Source organism: Salvia miltiorrhiza, unplaced genomic scaffold, assembly GCF_028751815.1.
Source record: "Salvia miltiorrhiza cultivar Shanhuang (shh) unplaced genomic scaffold, IMPLAD_Smil_shh fragScaff_scaffold_57_2, whole genome shotgun sequence".
Taxonomy (NCBI): domain Eukaryota; kingdom Viridiplantae; phylum Streptophyta; class Magnoliopsida; order Lamiales; family Lamiaceae; genus Salvia; species Salvia miltiorrhiza.
Window position 1 is genome coordinate 82,250 of NW_026651470.1, and position 18,618 is coordinate 100,867.

Below are 18,618 nucleotides of genomic sequence, written 5' to 3' on the forward strand. Positions count from 1 at the left end.
TCATCATCATGCCCAAATCACAAGTACAAATCATGCTTGGTCCGACTCGAAAAATAACAAACTAAAAATGGGACAGCGTAGAGGCCTCCACACTCACACACTTTGGGCTAAGCCAAGTGCCTGAGTATAGGGGTCCCAAACCGTGGACATCCCATTTTACAGAAGGGTGCCTTCCCACTCACATACTTTGCTTTGGGCAAAGGGTGTGAAGAGGAAGGCACAGACACAACAGAAAACAAAACAAAAATAGAAAAGCAACAAATGACAATCCCCCTTCCCACCCACATACTTTGCCTTAAGCAAAGTGGCGAGCCAAAGAAGGAAAGGTGAACAACCGACATACATGCAAGCACACAAACAAAAACAAAAAAAACAAAAAGAGAGGGCAAAGCTTAGGGTGTGCCGAGGTACCTGGCGCGCATCATATCCCTCATCTCCCACAACACCTCCAACACAAGCTCTCGAAACCTCGCATTGTCTGAGTCGCGAGGTTCTGGTGTGGCACTCTTGTGGCTACTTCTTCCACCCTGCATCAGGGTCCTCTGTTGGCTTGGGGGCATAGGTGGCTTCGTCTCAGGTGGGTCTTGTATGCGCAGCCTCCCTTCTTCATCTGCCTGGAGGTTGAACATCTTCTAGGCATCTTGGGTATAGTGAGCCCACCTTCAGCCAGCTTCATCATATCCACGAACTTGGTGGGAAACTACCCCACAAACAGGCGTTGCCCCTTCTTGCCTAAGACGTTCCGCATGTGGGTGAACACAATGGAGGCGAAGTTGAGACGCCTCCTGTTCTCCATTGCCGACAGGATGAAAAGTTCAATCTGTCCCAGGGCATTGCTACTGTCCTTCTTCCCGAAGATGTTGAAGGCCAGGATCATGTGGCATATGTGGAGGGCATGTGACCTAAGTTGTGTTCCCTTGCAGTTTTGGGCCACAAACTTTCCTCGTGTGCCTAGTTGTGCCCATGCTACTTGATCATTGTATTCCATGGGTACAACCTTCAGTGCGGACCTGTATTCAGAGGACATCAGCATCCTCTCATCCACCATTCCTATGATGCGATTGATATCACCCATCTTCGTCGCGAAACTCTCCTTCAAAATGGTGAACTCTACGTTCACCGGCCCTTCATGGTTGCTCGTCTCAATCTTCAGAGAGGAGTAGAACTCCTTCACCAAATCCTCGTACATAATGCCCTTCCACTCTAGGAAGGGCCCCCATCCGATTGGTTCAAACTTTGCTACCACCTCCTCCTTAAGGCCGAGCGCCTCCAATGCTCCCATGTCCACCGTCTTGGCCATTTTTTAGGCTGAGGCTTTTCTGGTTTTGGCCATTTTTTGAGCGGATGAGGGTTTTGTTCGGAGGAATGAAGGTTGTAATGATTATGGCTGACGGTTGGAATTTTGGGGTGATGTGATAGTGGGGAAGTGGGAAGAGGAGGTTATTTTTCATTAGGAGGGAATAATAGAAGGGAAGGTGTAAGTAGGCTAGGGTTAGGCTGACGTGGGAGCGAAAAAGGTATCAGAATTTAAATTCCAGACCTTTCTTTCCCCCGGCCGTTATTTGTGCCCTTCTGCATTTCCTGAGGCCTTCCACCTCCTGTGCCCGTAGAGGCATCTCACAACCTGCACACAACCTAACAAGAAAAATACGCCCCCTACAAGCCACGGAGGGGCGGTCAAATCGAATAAAAGAAAAGAAAACAAATACAAAATGGAAAGAAAACAAAAGGCTAAAAACGAACCAGACAGCGGGTTGCCTCCCGGCTAGCGCCTTGGTTAACGTCGAGGCACGACGTAGTTCTTCCTCAATTTGAATCATCATCAAGGTCCCTTAGGCTAGGACCAGGGATCTTCAAGCTCTGTCCATAGAATGCCTTCAACCTATGCCCATTGACCTTAAAAGTGCTTCCGATCTTCTGGTCCTTTATCTCCACAGCTCCGCTGAGGTATTGGGCACAGACCTCATATGGCCCAACCCATTTGGTTTTGAGTTTTCCTGCGGCCATCTTGAATCGAGTTTGGTATAGGAGTACCATTTGCCCTGTATCAAAGCTCTTTGCCTTGACGAGTTTGTTGTGGGAAAGCTTCAATTTTTCCTTGTAGAACGAGGCACTCTCATAAGCTTCAAGTCGAATCTCCTCAAGTTCTTGAATGCTGAGTTTCATGTTCCTTCCAGCCTCATCCCAATCCAAATTCAATTTACTCACAGCCCAGAAAGCTATCTTGCCAAATACCATCCGACATGGGGACATCCCAAATGGGGTCTTGAATGTTGTTCGATATGCCCACAGGGCATCATCCAATCTGGTACTCCATCCTTTTCCATTTGGTCCCACAGCCTTCCTCAAAATGGTCTTGATGATCTTGTTGGACAACTCAGCCAAACCATTGGCCTGTGGGCGGTAGGCTGTGGTCACCCTATGTGGAACTCCATACTTCTTGAGTAGGCTCCCTATTGTGGCATTGCAGAAGTGTGTGCCCTGGTCGCTGATGATTGCTCTGGGCACACCGTAGCGGCTGAATATGTGGGATCTCAAGAAACTGGACACCACCCTTGAGTCATTGGTTTTGGTCGCCTTTGCCTCCACCCATTTGGACACATAGTCCACCGCCAGAACTATGTATTGATTCCCTTTCGAATTGGGCAAGGAACCCATGAAGTCCATGCCCCATATGTCGAACACCTCCATAGGCATCTCGTTTCTTCGGGTAATATTACCCTCTCTTAGACATTCCTCACACCTTCGGCACATCTCTAACGAGTCCTTGAAAATTATAGGCCAATAGAACCTACAGTCCAATATCTTTCTTGATGTTCGTCTATACCCAAAGTAGCCACCACATTCCTTGGCATGACAATGTTGCATGATACTCTCTTGCTCGAACTCGCCCACACACCTTCGGATGACTTTATCTGAGCACATCTTCCATAAGTAAGGATCATCCCATATGAAGTACTTGTTGTCGCCTTTGATCCGATTCTTCTTGTATGTTGTTGTTGATAACACTCATGTTTCCATGGTTTTTAGTGTTCATATGATGTCAATTTTATAGGAAATTGAGTGTTGGATGATTGTTTTGTCCTTAATTTGCTTTATCTTGTGAAACATGATTCTTACTTGAACTTTGAAGGAAATTGCAGGTTTATTGAGTTCGAATTTGGAAAACTTGTTTGAAATAAAAGTTGTAGATCATCTCGATACGAGTTCGTGAGTGCAAATGGATCATAAATCAGAGTTCAAACCGAAAAGTTATGACCAAAACAAGAAAATCGCGCAGCAGAGAAGACGGCGGCGACTCGGCGGTGACCGGGCGGCGACCGCCGCCTGTAGAAGGATTTTTGGGAAGGAGCCGGGGACCGGGCGGCGACCGCCGGGCAGCCCGCCGGGTTTTCGGTGCCAGCGGCGACTGTGTGGTCAGCGCCGTCTGATCGTCGCCAGACCGCCGCGCCTCCGTGTTTTTATGTTTTTTATGCGTTTTTCAAGTTCTTTTCGAGCTCAAACTCTGTATTTTACCCTGATACTATAAATAGGTCTTCTTTTGACCTATTTTGGGTTTCCAACTTTATTTTTCAGTTCCCAGACTTAATTTTTCAGTTTTATAGCTTTAGAATTTTATTGCTTTCCTGTTTTCAAGGCTTGGATCAAGATTGAAGATTCAAGCCGCTACAATTGTTCTTATTCAGTTTTTATATAATTCAGTTCTTCCAATTGGCTTCTTATTAATTATGTTTATGTTTTATTTCATTATGTCTGGCTAGTTTCGTTTAGCTGATTCTAGGGTTTGTAAATAGTTGATTGAATTTATGTGATTTATTTGTTAATACCTTTGTGCCTTCCAGTTTATGATTCATAATTCCTGGTGCTTGTTTTCTTGTGAATTATCTGATCAATAGTTTGCATGTTTAGCTATTTGGTTTGAGACCTAGCGGAGATAACTGTTTAGCGGATTCAGGAATGTATGATATGATCTTAACCTTGAGACCTAGCGGAGATAGGTGGATCATAGGGAGCTATTTTTAGGAGCTGTTGGGAGTTAGTAGATTTTCTTGAGACCTAACGGAGATAGAGAATTTACTAATCTACTATCATTGCTGCTCTAGTGAGAGTGATTGATTAATTAAGTGATCTCTCATCATAACTGGATTAAACTGGTACATAGGATTAATAGATTAATTGCGTAGATTTAGTTAATGAATTTACTACCCTAGGATCAGTTGTCTTTAATATTTGATTCTTCTACGTGCTTTTATTTGTTGCTATTTGAGTTTAGTGTCAATCAAACCTTCTTTTTATTTGTTTGCCTGTCTACTGTTATAGTCTATTTAATGGATAGCTAAAGTTATTTCGTTGTGTCAATCCCTGTGGATACGATACTCGATTGTTGTTTATAATACGATTACATCGTGTTACTGGGCTATCTTGACAAAGTCTTTGACGAATCTTCGATAGAATCCAGAGTGTCCAAGGAATCCTCTCAACTGTTTGACTGATGTTGGTGGGGGTAGCTTGGCTATGATGTCGACCTTTGCCTAGTCCACCTCAATGCCGCGCTCCGATATGACATGTCCCAAGACTATGCTCTCATTCACCATGAAATGACATTTCTCATAGTTGAGCACAAGGCTCTTCTCCACACAACGCTTCAAAACCAATTCAAGGTTATCGATGCATGAGTCAAAATCCTTGCCATAGACCGTGAAATCATCCATGAACACCTGTATGCAACTATCCAAAAGATCGGAGAAGATATTCATCATGCAACGCTAGAATGTGCCCGGTGCATTGCATAGCCCAAAGGGCATCCTCTTGTAGGCAAAGGTGCCGAAGGGGCACGTAAAGGTGGTCTTGTCTTTATCCTCCAATGCGACCCATATTTGCATATAGCCCGAATATCCGTCAAGGAAACAAAAGAACTTGTTTTCGACCAATCTTTCCAACATTTGATCAATAAAAGGCAAAGGAAAGTGGTCCTTGCAAGTTACCTTGTTGAGCTTACGATAATCGATACACACCCGCCATCCGGTTTGTAGCCTGATTGCGACCAACTCCTGCTTTTCATTCTTTATGACTTGTATTTCAGACTTCTTTGGTACCACATGTATTAGGCTCACCCAACGGCTGTCGATATAGGATAGATAATCCCCAACTCCAGTAGCTTAAGTATCTCCTTCTTGACCACATCCTTCATCATAGGGTTGAGCTTCCTTTGGGGGTCTCTGACCGGCATGACATCGTCCTCCAGCAGAATGTGGTGTTGACAAACATTAGGGCTTATGCCTTTGATATCGGCCAAAGTCCATCCTATGGCCTCCTTGTACCTCCAGATGACCTGCTAGACTCTCCCCTTCTGCTCTGGGCTCAGCTTTGAACTTATGATCACAGGAAAAGTCTGATTCTCCCCCAAATAGATGTACTTCAAGTGATTGGGGAGCGACTTCAACTCAAGCTTAGGCACTCTGACCAGGGACGGTAGTAGCCTGTCCTCCTCTCCTGAGGATGTGACCTCAAAGGTTTGATGGACTTGAGGTTGCATATGCTCTGCCTTCCTCTGCTCAAAGTCTCCGATCATAGCCTCCATTAATTCCATCTCGTTCTCTAAGTCATATTCTTCGTTTCTGTGCATAGAGGGAACAGCATGGTCCACCACTCGATCCATGACATCAACGAACTCCACGCTTTCAATATCAGTGGGATGCTTAGTTGCCTTGAACAAGTTGAAAGTCACAGTTTCTCCATCAAATTGGCACGTTAGCTTCCCGATTGCATTGTCAATCTGGGTTTGAGCCATCTTGAAGAATGGTCTGCCCAGAAGCATCACTGCTGGCTTTGCCTTGGAACCCCCCATGTTGAGCACATAGAAGTCGTCTAGAAAGATAAGGTCTTGAACCTTGACAAGAACGTCCTCCACTATGCCCTCAGGGTACACACTTGACCTGTCCGTCAATTGGATCACCACTCGTGTAGGTTTGACTGGTCCTATCTTCAGCTCCTGGTAAATGGTCAAAGGCATAACATTGATTGATGCGCCTAGGTCCTGCATAGCTTGCTCGATCCTTGTGTCTCCAATGATGCATGGTATGCAGAACATCCCCGGATCTTTGCACTTTGTGGACATATCCCTCTTGAGTACAGCCGACACCTGCTCTCCCACATGGAACTTCGCATCATCCGTGTACATAACCTTCTTGGTACGAATCTCCTTAAGAAACTTGGCGCATTTTGGGCATAGTGCGTAATGCTGTGAGTAAGGGGATATTGACCTCCACCTTTTAGAACATCTTGATCATGCTGATCATCTCCTCTGCCTCACGGTTCTTGGCCAGTCGGCTTGGGAAGGGAGGTTTGATGACCACCTTTGATTTCTCTTCGGCTTTGGGCATATCATCCTTCTCCTTTAGTTCTGAGGCAGGTGGTTTCACCATCTCTATCTCCTCATCCACCTTTTCTTCAACGTCTGTGGGCTCAGACTCTTCTTCAGGAATATGCACTACTTCAGGCAAAGTTTTGCCACTCCTTAGGTTAACTACGTTCACCTGTGCCTTGTTGTTAGGTACCACGATCTGTGGGGGCAGCTCTCCGTTGTTCTTGTTGACGTTCATCTGGGCAAAGTTCTGCTGCATGTCGGCCATTTGAGTGTTCAGATTATGTATGGCTCATCTGGTCTCAAGCTTGAACTTCTCATTATCTTGTAGGATCTTGGCCACACTCCTCTGAGTCTCTTGCACGTATTCGAACATGGCTTCCATCGTAGGAGCTTTGCCATGGTTCTGCTGTTGAACCGGAGGTTGGTTCTGTTGGATTTGTATACTGAAAGCAAGAACTTTATGCTTGTATACAATGATTCCTGTTATTCACTATTCTTATCTCCTATCTGATTGTGTTCATGATTGCATATGTATGTTCTTTATCTCTGTATAAGTAGATTATATGGTGTGTTGTAGATCACAGAAGACCATATAATTGGAATAACCTTAAGAGATATAATTTGATCACAGCCGAAATAACTCTAGGACAAGTTATTGTTTTAGGCTGCAGTATAGATGGAAGTAGTTTGTCTTGGCTACTTGTCTATACTGGTACGTCATTACGTATTGATAGGACCACAGTTTGAGATGTATTCTTCTATCTGACTTAAGTGAAGAATCAAGATCTCGGTGACTTATAAATCTTAATACTAATAAGTATTCAGATATATATGTTAATTCGTATATCACTTTGACTTACTATGAGCGAGAGTTAAATACTAACTCGAGTACTCTGTATCTTGGGTGATAGCAGTTAATATATGATATTTGATTATCTGTATTAGTACCCGTATCCGGTATAGGATAATGACATCCCCTTAAGGAGCTCAATAAGGTTTATTACGCTAAACCCTGCAGGTTGATTAAGTTCAGGCGTAATAATAAAGATTGAGTGGTACTGCTTAAGGAATTATTAAGAGATTAATTAATTTAAGCTGTCAGAGCTCTAATTAATTAATGGATGTCGGATATTTTAAATACGGAGATTTAATAAGTCTAAATACAAGCCCCGACTCATCACCGGCAATAAAGGGGTAAGTCAGTATCGGTTCTCTAGTGGAATGAACTGATATTTATAAATTAATTATGGTCTGGGCTGACCATGGATGAATTAATTTATTTGAGGCCCATCTTTATTCCTTGTATCTGGTCCCTGGGCTGGCCCAATGTCTCCTAGCCCATGAAGACAGAATTTTCGGCCCTAGCACTGTAATTGGCGCCTCCTCCTTATTTCTGTATTATTAAATACAGCTGTCAGCTCTCAGGAAAATACACTGATAAAATATTAGGGTTTGAGAGCAGAGGGAGGCGCAGAAAATCGTGAGGTGCCATTCTGTCTTGGGAGTTCTCATAGCTCGTTGTCCATCCAACGTTGGGAATTGAGCGGGATACAGTCGAGAAGATCAGAGCTGGAGTCTGAATCATTCGACGCGATCATCAACCATCTGTGCATCCGTTTCTCAAGTAAGTTTTCCTAACACCTGTGTGCAGCTGTTAAATTCATAGGAGCATGTTAGGAATTAATCGTTGTATGGCAAATCAATAATAACCAAGAAACGATCATCGGGCAATCGGAACGTTAATTCAATTTAATATTCCTTCAATTGGTATCAGAGCCCAGGATTATTTTCTTGGCTCTATTATTAATTTGTGTACGATTAATAATATGCGTTGTTTTTTAACTGCTGTTGTTCTTCGTGATTCGTTGATTCGTGGGATACGTCGTTTGACGTTGTAATCGTTTTTCACCACGAGAAAATCCGTGGTTAGATTAGGATTTCAATTGTATTTGTTTTTTCCGTTGTAAATCTGTAAAATTGAAGAACGAGACGAGGACGACGACGAATCAACGACGAGGAAGGTGTAAGGACGAGCAACGGGCACGGAGCGAGCAAGGCCGCCGGCGCCAAGGGCTGCGCGCGCGCTGAGCGCCGCGCGCCTGGGCAGGCGCCGTGCGCCCTTGCTGCTGCTGCTCGATGCGAGGCGAGGCGGGCGGCTGCTGCTGTGCGGGTCGGGCAGGGAAGGAGGCTGCAGCCGGCAGGGGCTGTGCGCGCTCGGGGGCCGCGCCTGCGCGCTTCGCGCGCTGCGCGCCCAGCGGGCGGCGCACTGCCGCTGCTGCCGCTGCTGCTGTCCACGCCGGGATGCCTGCTGGAGCTGCTGCCGCTGGGAGCGCTGGAGCCCGCTGCTGCTGCTGGTGCGTTCGTGCGGTGGAGGGGCCGGGTGCTGGTGGCGCCGAGCGCTGCTGACCGGGCGGCTGCTCGCGCGGGTGGCCGGCGCCGGGCTGCTGCCGAGCGCGGGGCGGCTGTTTGGGAGATGGCCGCGGCGGCTAGGGTTTCCAAACCCTAGCTGCGATTGCTTCTCAAACCCTAGGGGGCCCAAACCCTAGCTTGACGGGCCCATGTGTTCGGGCCGAGTTTTATCTTCAGTTTTTGGGCTTGTTTTTCTATTTTATTTTGTAATAGAATAGATGTTGGGTTTCCACGAATGGATCACGAAGAATTTTAATTCTTTTATTACTGTTCTTTGCATGTCGTGGTTGTTAATCCCTTATGCTCTTTACCTGCTTTTTGCACGTCTTTGCTTGTTAATATTTGTTTATTAATTGCGCTTAGACGAGCATGTTAGTAGGTTTGCCGTTTTCTTAAGCATGTTTTAGAATTCTGCGAGCATGATTTACATGTTGCGTTCTAGAGAAGCATGTTTAGGTTTATGTGCTTGAGCATGAACAAACCTTTTGAAAGAAAAAGACTAAGCAGTTTAATAATTTTTATAGTAATTAAAAATTATTTTAGACCTCCACATGCGGTCTCTAGACAAAGTGATTAGCAATATGAGTAAACGTCCACCCAACGTGGCTTACTTCATATTTGTTTTTCATAAGTTTGTCAGAAGAGGTTTCTATAAAAAATATTTAAACCATTAAAGTAGTGGGAGTTATGCAGTAAACGTCCACCCAACGTGGCTTACTTGTGTAATTTTCACAAGTACTTTGGAGAATGGAATTAAATAAGATAACCAAGAAAATTAAATTGAAAGCGGCATGGTCCTAGTGAGTATGCTAATTTCGAGAATTTAATTTTCAAGGTTAAAATGTGGTCATTGCTTAGATATCATATCAAGTACAATGTACAACTCCCAAAGGAGTCCCTTCTTGATGATGATATGGTCTAGTTAAGGTGCCAACTATTAATTTCCTTTGTCAAAAAGGTTAAGTTGACATGGATGGAAATTAAATGACTAGGTAAATAGTCTGGTTGAGGAGTTCATGTGTAAACGTCCACCCAACGTGGCTTGCACATGGGATTCTTTGAGCCGTTGGAGGTTTCATTAATATTGTTTTATCAAAAGGTTACAATATTACTGTTACGAACTATGTGCGTTTCATGTTCTTACATGTTTATTTGTTTACTTTCAGATATGTCTATGTCTCCGATTATTAACATTCTAGCCAACAATCCTCTCACCGGTCCAAATTACACTGAATGGAAACGCCATATTATGTATATTCTTGACGCTGATGAGCACAGTTTTGTGCTTACCACTCCACGTCCCGCGGCCTTAACTGATGAGTCGACTGATGCGGAACGTGAGGCGCATAAAAGGTGGCACAAGTCGAATAATATGGCCAAGTGCTATATTATGATGACTATGTCGCAAAATTTGCAACTCCAGCATCAGGTCATGGATGACGCAGCGACCATCATGTTAAACCTCAGCGAGGTTTATGGGGAGTCCGAGAGGTCTGCTCGTTTTAACTTGATGAGAGAAATCTTATCTTGTAAAATGAGCGAGGGCAGCTCGGTGCACGATCATGTCATGCATATGACAAATCTGTTTGACAGGCTTGATCTGCTAGGAGGGGGTATCGAAGGCGAAGCCAAGGTCGATATCATCCTCAATACTCTCCCCAAGACTTTTGAGCATTTCCGTCTCAATGTCGTTATGAGCAAGGCCAACTATACTCTTAATGAGTTGTTGAATGCTCTAGTTTCGGCAGAGGGGGTCATGGGCACGCGCAATGGGAAAGAGGTCCTTGTTGCTGCCAAGGGATCTACTTCTTCGTCGAAAGGCGGGAAAAAGAAGTGGAAAGGTCCAAAGGGCAAGCATGACCATGAGGCTAGTGGGAGCGGTAAAGCCAAGGTTGATGGCCCTAGCGGCGGCGTGAACAAGCCGACAGCCAAGGGAAAGTGCTTCAAGTGCGGCAAGGTTGGGCATTGGAAGAAAGATTGTCCAGTGCTCAAGGCAAAGGGACAAGGTACGTCACAAGTTTTAGTAACAGAAACATGTTTAGCTTCGTTTTCTACTCATTCGTGGGTAGTGGATACGGGGGCAACTGACCATGTTTGTTACACCTTGCAGGGGTTCAACCCAACAAGGGAGCTGGCAAGTGATGAGATCACCATCTCCATGGGCAATGCGTCGAAGGTCGCAGCTGTTGCTATTGGAGATTTATCTTTATGTTTTGGTGATGACTTTTTAGTTTTGAGAGATATTTTATATGTGCCGGAGTTTCGGCGGAACATAATTTCTGTTTCAAAGTTGTTTTTGAATGGATATTCTGTTACTTTTGATGGGGGTGTCTCTATCATGAGAGATAACAAGATTATTTGTTCTGGAATTTTGAACAACTCTCTCTATACTATTACATGTCCAATGAATAACTCTGTCCATGTTGCATCTACATCACAAATTCTTCCAAATCCTAATAAGAGAAAATATTACTCTCATGAACAATATACACATACTTGGCACCTAAGATTAGGCCACATCAATCTAAATAGGATCCAAAGGCTCGTTTCAAATGGAATCTTGAAAGACTTTCAAGCTGTGCCATTTAGAACCTGCGAATCCTGTATAGAGGGAAAGATGACGGCAAGGCCTTTTAAGGCAAAGGGGAATAGGGCCTCGGATGTGTTAGAATTGATTCACTCTGACTTGTGTGGACCGATGTCCACTAGAGCTCGTGGAGGATACGAGTACTTCGTCACTTTCATTGACGATTACTCAAGGTATGGGTATATTTACCTACTTCAACGCAAGTCTGAATGCTTTGAGAAATTCAAAGAATTCAAGGCGGAGGTGGAGAAGAGAACGGGTAAATCTATCAAGTCATTGCGGTCTGATCGCGGTGGCGAATACCTCGGGAACGAGTTTCTGCAATACTTGTCAGATCTTGGGATTACATCCCAATTGACTGCACCGGGTACTCCCCAACAGAACGGTGTAGCGGAGAGAAGAAACAGAACTCTTATGGAAATGGTACGATCTATGATGAGCTATGCATCATTGCCTATTTCGTTTTGGGGATATGCCTTGGAAACAGCGGTTTATTTGCTGAATCGGGTACCGTCCAAATCGGTTCCTAAAACTCCTATTGAGTTATGGTCAGGGCGTAAGCCCAGCTTGAATCATATAAAGATATGGGGTTGTCCTGCATACGTGCTAGACAAGGAAGCGAGGAAATTGGAGCCGAGATGCGAACTAATGCTGTTTATAGGATACCCTAAGGAAACGAAAGGTGGTTACTTTTACAATCCGAAGGATCAGAAAGTGGTTGTTAGCACCAACGCACGATTCTTGGAACACGATTATGAAAGTAATCACAAGTCTAAGTCCGAGATTGTCCTTCAAGAAATCGAAGGCAATGGACAGGCGATTCCATCACCCCAGCCAAGTGTGCAAGTGAATGCACCACAAGACCCTGCACAAACCATTGTCACAACTGTACCACCACCGCTTCGTCGTAGTGGGAGGGTTGTAGTTCAACCCGATCGATTTATGTTCTTGGGAGAATCTTCGGATCTACTCCCTGTTGATGAACAGAAGGATGTCGACCCTGATAACTATAGACAAGCGATGAAAGATCAAGATGCAGATTCTTGGTACGAGGCCATGGTTTCTGAAATAGAATCCATGGGTGCTATGGATGTATACGAGAAGACCGAACTACCAGATGGCTTCCTAGCTATAGGTAGTAGGTGGGTATACAAGAGAAAGAGAGATTCGGATGGCGAAGTCGCAGCTTTTAAAGCTAGACTGGTGGCGAAAGGTTATACCCAGGAACAGGGTATAGATTATGATGAGACCTTTTCGCCGGTTGCCATGCTTAAGTCTATCCGAATACTCCTTGCCATAGCAGCCCACATGAACCTTGAGATTTGGCAAATGGATGTCAAGACCGCTTTCCTAAACGGTTTCCTTGAAGAAGGAAGGGACATCTATATGCAGCAACCTGAAGGGTTTGTGAAGAAGGGCGAAGAGCATCTTGTGTGGAAGCTTAAGAAGTCCATTTATGGACTTAAGCAAGCTTCGAGGTCATGGAACAAACGTTTTGACGAGGTCATTAAATCCTATGGATTTACTCGTTGTGAGAACGAGAGTTGCGTGTACCGTTTAGATGCCAATGGTGACGTGGTTTTCCTTGCACTTTATGTAGATGATATCCTCCTCATTGGCAACAATGTTGAGCTATTATCGGACATAAAGAAGTGGTTATCCGAACAGTTTCAAATGAAAGACTTAGGAGATGCAGCGTACATCCTGGGGATCAAGGTCGTTCGTGATCGCCAGAAAAGGATGTTGAGCTTATCTCAAGCGTCTTACATTGATACTGTGATTGCTCGTTTTAGCATGCAGAATGCCAAGAAAGGCTTGCTACCTTTTAGACATGGCATTCCTCTGTCTAAGGACATGTGTCCTAAGACGCCTAGTGAGGTTGAGGAGATGAGGAAGATACCCTATGCTTCCGCCGTAGGTAGCCTCATGTATGCGATGCTCTGCACGAGACCTGATATTTGCTATGTCGTTGGCATGGTTGCAAGATATCAGTCGAACCCTGGACCAGGACACTGGACTGCGGTAAAGCATATTCTCAAGTACCTGAAGAGGACTCGAGATTATAGGCTAGTTTACCAGTCAGACAGTCTATTTCCTTTGGGTTACACCGATTCGGATTTCCAGGCTGACCGGGATGAGAAGAGATCTACCTCTGGTTATGTGTTTACCTTGGGAGGTGGAGCCGTATCATGGCGGAGTGCAAAGCAGAAGTGCATTGCAGACTCCACCATGGAAGCCGAGTATGTAGCTGCTTCGGAAGCTGCTAAGGAGGCTGTATGGTTCCGGAACTACCTCTTGGATCTAGGAGTGGTCCCTAATTTGCCTAAGAGTATCATAATTTATTGTGATAACTCGGGTGCAGTGGCAAATTCTAAGGAACCCAGGAGCCACAAGGCGTCAAAACACATAGAGAGAAAGTACCACATCATACGAGAAATCGTAAACAGAGGAGATGTGCTAGTAGAGAAGATTGATACATTGGAGAACCTAGCTGATCCTTTCACGAAAAGCTTACCGCAAAAGACCTATGAGAAGCATGCTCGAGGGATGGGATTGCGGTTGATGCCACCCACTTAGAGAAAAACTTTCAGTATAAGTGGGAGAGATGAAGTGAAGTTTTGTAATAGCTAGTATTTAGACACATTGTATACTAAAAGTTTTGCTTTAGTATAAGTGGGAGATTGTTGGATTTGTATACTGAAAGCAAGAACTTTATGCTTGTATACAATGATTCCTGTTATTCACTATTCTTATCTCCTATCTGATTGTGTTCATGATTGCATATGTATGTTCTTTATCTCTGTATAAGTAGATTATATGGTGTGTTGTAGATCACAGAAGACCATATAATTGGAATAACCTTAAGAGATATAATTTGATCACAGCCGAAATAACTCTAGGACAAGTTATTGTTTTAGGCTGCAGTATAGATGGAAGTAGTTTGTCTTGGCTACTTGTCTATACTGGTACGTCATTACGTATTGATAGGACCACAGTTTGAGATGTATTCTTCTATCTGACTTAAGTGAAGAATCAAGATCTCGGTGACTTATAAATCTTAATACTAATAAGTATTCAGATATATATGTTAATTCGTATATCACTTTGACTTACTATGAGCGAGAGTTAAATACTAACTCGAGTACTCTGTATCTTGGGTGATAGCAGTTAATATATGATATTTGATTATCTGTATTAGTACCCGTATCCGGTATAGGATAATGACATCCCCTTAAGGAGCTCAATAAGGTTTATTACGCTAAACCCTGCAGGTTGATTAAGTTCAGGCGTAATAATAAAGATTGAGTGGTACTGCTTAAGGAATTATTAAGAGATTAATTAATTTAAGCTGTCAGAGCTCTAATTAATTAATGGATGTCGGATATTTTAAATACGGAGATTTAATAAGTCTAAATACAAGCCCCGACTCATCACCGGCAATAAAGGGGTAAGTCAGTATCGGTTCTCTAGTGGAATGAACTGATATTTATAAATTAATTATGGTCTGGGCTGACCATGGATGAATTAATTTATTTGAGGCCCATCTTTATTCCTTGTATCTGGTCCCTGGGCTGGCCCAATGTCTCCTAGCCCATGAAGACAGAATTTTCGGCCCTAGCACTGTAATTGGCGCCTCCTCCTTATTTCTGTATTATTAAATACAGCTGTCAGCTCTCAGGAAAATACAGTGATAAAATATTAGGGTTTGAGAGCAGAGGGAGGCGCAGAAAATCGTGAGGTGCCATTCTGTCTTGGGAGTTCTCATAGCTCGTTGTCCATCCAACGTTGGGAATTGAGCGGGATACAGTCGAGAAGATCAGAGCTGGAGTCTGAATCATTCGACGCGATCATCAACCATCTGTGCATCCGTTTCTCAAGTAAGTTTTCCTAACACCTGTGTGCAGCTGTTAAATTCATAGGAGCATGTTAGGAATTAATCGTTGTATGGCAAATCAATAATAACCAAGAAACGATCATCGGGCAATCGGAACGTTAATTCAATTTAATATTCCTTCAGGTTCTGTGGCTGGTTAGGGTCAATGTAGTGATTACCCCCGTACCTCAAGTTCTCGTGGTTTCTCCATGGTTGGTGGTATCCGTGACCATTCTAGTCATATCGCTGTTGCTGCCCATAGTTCCCTCCGTTATTGTTGTTATGCCTAAAGGCATTAACTTACTCTTCCTCGAACAGGGTAGGGCATTGGTCCGTCATAAGGTTGGGATCAGTGCATAACTGGCATGCCTTGACGGGCTTCTTGATTGTGGGCTTCTTGATTGTGAGCTTCATCATCTCCACCATTTGTTTTACTGCATCACACAACTCATCCACCTTTGAGTTGTTCTGGTTCTGGGGCACAGTTGTGTTTCCTCTGGGCACAACTGCTCCGTCTTCTCAGAATTCCTCTGCCATTTCCGCGAATAACTTGAAAGCTTCACTAGGCAATTTGTTGAGTATTGATCCTTCACACGCCGCATTGACCAATAGCCTCTCATTTGGTCTCATCTCATTCACGAAGTATTGGATAAGGTCTTGGTTAGAGATCTGATGTTGTGGGCATTTGGCCAACATTTGCTTGAATCTGCCCCAATAGTCATAGAAAGTCTCCCCTATGCCCATCTATATGGTGCTTATCCTTTTTCTTGCGTTCTAAATCCTCGATGCAGGGAAGCATTTCTCTAAGAATTTTTGCTGCATCACCTGCCATGAAGTGACACTCCCTGTGGGCAAAGTGTACAACCACTCCCTCGCACCATCCTGTAGGGAGAATGGGAACGAGATGAGGCGGATGTACTCTGCCTTGTTTCCAGTAGCTCTGACTGTGCCGCACACCATCTCAAAGTCCTGTAGATGCCTCTGAGGGTCCTCTCCGGGCATATCGCTGAACTTGGGTAGAATCTGTATGAAGGACTGTCGTAACTCCCAATTGTCAGTGATTGTGGATAAAGTTATGTCAATAACTTTCGTGTTAATTGATGAGAAACCCTAGCTCTCTCGCCGCCGCGTGATTTTTCCTCCGTCCTGCTTTCATGGCTTCCGATTTTCCTCCGATCTCCAACAATTTCGTTAGGCCTTCGATTACTTCTTCCGGTAAGAATCAAACTCGGCCCTTGGATGTCCCTCAAGTTCCACGAACAAGGGTTCAGAGGCCCTTATCAACACGACGATGCATGGAGTCTCTAGCCCTAGCGCTGAGGGGAAAAGGAATAAGCTCTCTTTTGCGCGAACGGTTCAGCGTTCCGTTCCTAAACCAGCAAATGTTTTCGCTCAGGATTTCAACGCTCTTCACCCAGTAAACATTGGCAACAAATCTATTCTTCGGATTCCTGAATCCCTTTATCAAAGTAAACTCAAGGAGTTTGAGTTCGCTATCCATGCTAGACTTTTGCTGAATAAGGGTGATACCCCTAGATTTGCTTCTGACATTAAACAAGAGCTCATGGCTTTATGGAAAACCTCGGATGCGATCCGTGTGGTGCCGCTTGGGAAAGGTTTCTTTTCGATAATTTTCACGAACGAAGCTGAACTTGCTACGGCAAAATCTAGGGCTACTTGGAAATTGAGTAAAGGTATTATTCGTATCAGGGAATGGGTTCCGGATTTTGACCCGTACAAAGAATCATCGGCTCTCTCTCAAGTCTGGTTGAGAATATATTATCTTCCTCACGAATACTGGCATCCGGAAGTTATTATCGGCATTGCCAGATATGTCGGTCTGCCTATTAAACTTGATGGCTTTGCGTTTGCTGGACATGTTGGTCACTTTGCTCGTGTTCTTGTAGATATGGACGTCTCTAAGCCCATCCCCGAAACTCTCACGGTGGATGAGGGGACTCGCTCTTTTGAGGTAGAATTTGTCTATGAAAATTTGCCGCATTTCTGTGGTTATTGCAAACTTGCAGGACATAATATTGCCCAATGCCGCCGCAAGAAGTAGCAGGATAACAACACTGAGGACACGAATCATAAAAACTCAGAGCAGCCTTCTTCCAAGCCCAATCACAATAAAACTATGGGGAAAGAATGGCAGAAAAATAAAGAGATCCCTATCGGTAATTCCTTCGATGCGGTATCAAAAGAGCCTACGGGAGCAGAAGATGTCAACGAGGAGAATCTTCTTGAGAATGAGAGGACTTCCATTATCAGCGCTTCGGAACAGGTTAATCACAATCCTGCTGAGGAATTTCACCATACAGAAGGGGCGCAGATTTCGCCCAAGCATAAAGAAGGTTTGTCCGGACCCGATTTACTTGCTGCCGCGTGCAGTCCTATTCCTGCTTCAAGCCTCGAGCCGCACACAATACTTGAAGAGGAATTAACTAATAAGAGCACCGAGATAGGTAATTTTGCTGATAAGGAGGTGGCCTTGGGAAACATGGGGCAGATTTCTAGTGAAAGGTCAGAATCGGAGACTAACTGTCGAACAGTTGGAGACACTCATCGTGTTACTATTGAGAAGAACGAAATCATACCAAAACGAGGACGGGGTAGGCCTCCTAAACAAGCTGTCGAACAGTTGGTGCGCACGGCAACTCCTTCTATAAAAGATCGTCTACGACACAATCAGGTCGCTACCATTGAGGATCAGGTGCGGCAATCTCAGGGGAACACAGCGGCGTTTAATTCTATGGTTAAGGAAGCGGTGGATAAAGGCGTGGCTATCTCGGAGTTTCTTATCTCTCAACCTACTTCTGCTGCTGGTAAAAGTATGGATACCGCTTCTTCACGGAAATGGGGTGATATGGTGGATGATGATTATGATCCTCAGGAGGAGGATGACAATGTCCACTTTTCTCAATGAATATTCTCTCTTGGAATATTCGAGGAATGACGGACACGGCACGTCAGTTGCTTCAAAGTTACTGTCATGTTCATCATCCTATTATTCTGGGCATTATTGAGCCTAAGACTAACTTTCAGAATATTCCGGTCTCCTTCTGGAATTCTATCAATATGATTCATTTTCATCAAAATGATCGAACCCCTCATGCTTCCAATATCTGGATCCTCACTGCCACCGGGGTTGCTTGCTCGTTGATTCGTTCCACGGAGCAGATGGTTATTTTTGACATCTCACATTCTGGTAATTTCTTCAGAGTTGCTATCGTTCATGGAAGTTGTAATTATATCACTCGCAGAATTCTTTGGGATGATATCTCTTCTTGTATGGTCTCTCAAATGGTGATTCTTGGGGACTTTAATGTTGTGCTTGGTGCCCATGAGCGGCGTGGACGACGATCTCCCAGTCGTGTTTCT

At 44.3% G+C, this 18,618-nt stretch overlaps 2 protein-coding genes across 2 annotated transcripts; one reads left to right on the top strand and one right to left on the bottom strand.

Annotated features, from left to right (window-relative positions):
- Nucleotides 1-5,335: 5,335 nt before the first annotated feature.
- LOC131002985 (uncharacterized) lies at nucleotides 5,336-6,632 on the bottom strand. The gene is made up of 2 exons (XM_057929460.1): nucleotides 6,357-6,632; nucleotides 5,336-6,241 (listed from the first exon to the last, which is right to left on the bottom strand). Exons 1-2 carry the CDS (start codon nucleotides 6,630-6,632, stop codon nucleotides 5,336-5,338), a joined length of 1,182 nt encoding a protein of 393 aa, XP_057785443.1.
- A 9,896-nt stretch (nucleotides 6,633-16,528) lies between these two features.
- Nucleotides 16,529-17,299, top strand: LOC131002986 (uncharacterized). The gene has a single exon (XM_057929461.1). It carries the CDS (start codon nucleotides 16,529-16,531, stop codon nucleotides 17,297-17,299), a length of 771 nt encoding a protein of 256 aa, XP_057785444.1.
- Nucleotides 17,300-18,618: the final 1,319 nt, after the last annotated feature.

Coding starts and splice junctions, on each gene's coding strand:
- LOC131002985 (XM_057929460.1), bottom strand. CDS start 6,632: ATGGCCGACATGCAGCAGAACTTTGCCCAGATGAACGTCAACAAGAAC. Junction 6,242..6,356: donor AAGCCGAAGAGAAATCAAAG/GTGGTCATCAAA, acceptor CCTTACTCACAG/CATTACGCACTATGCCCAAA.
- LOC131002986 (XM_057929461.1), top strand. CDS start 16,529: ATGCATGGAGTCTCTAGCCCTAGCGCTGAGGGGAAAAGGAATAAGCTC.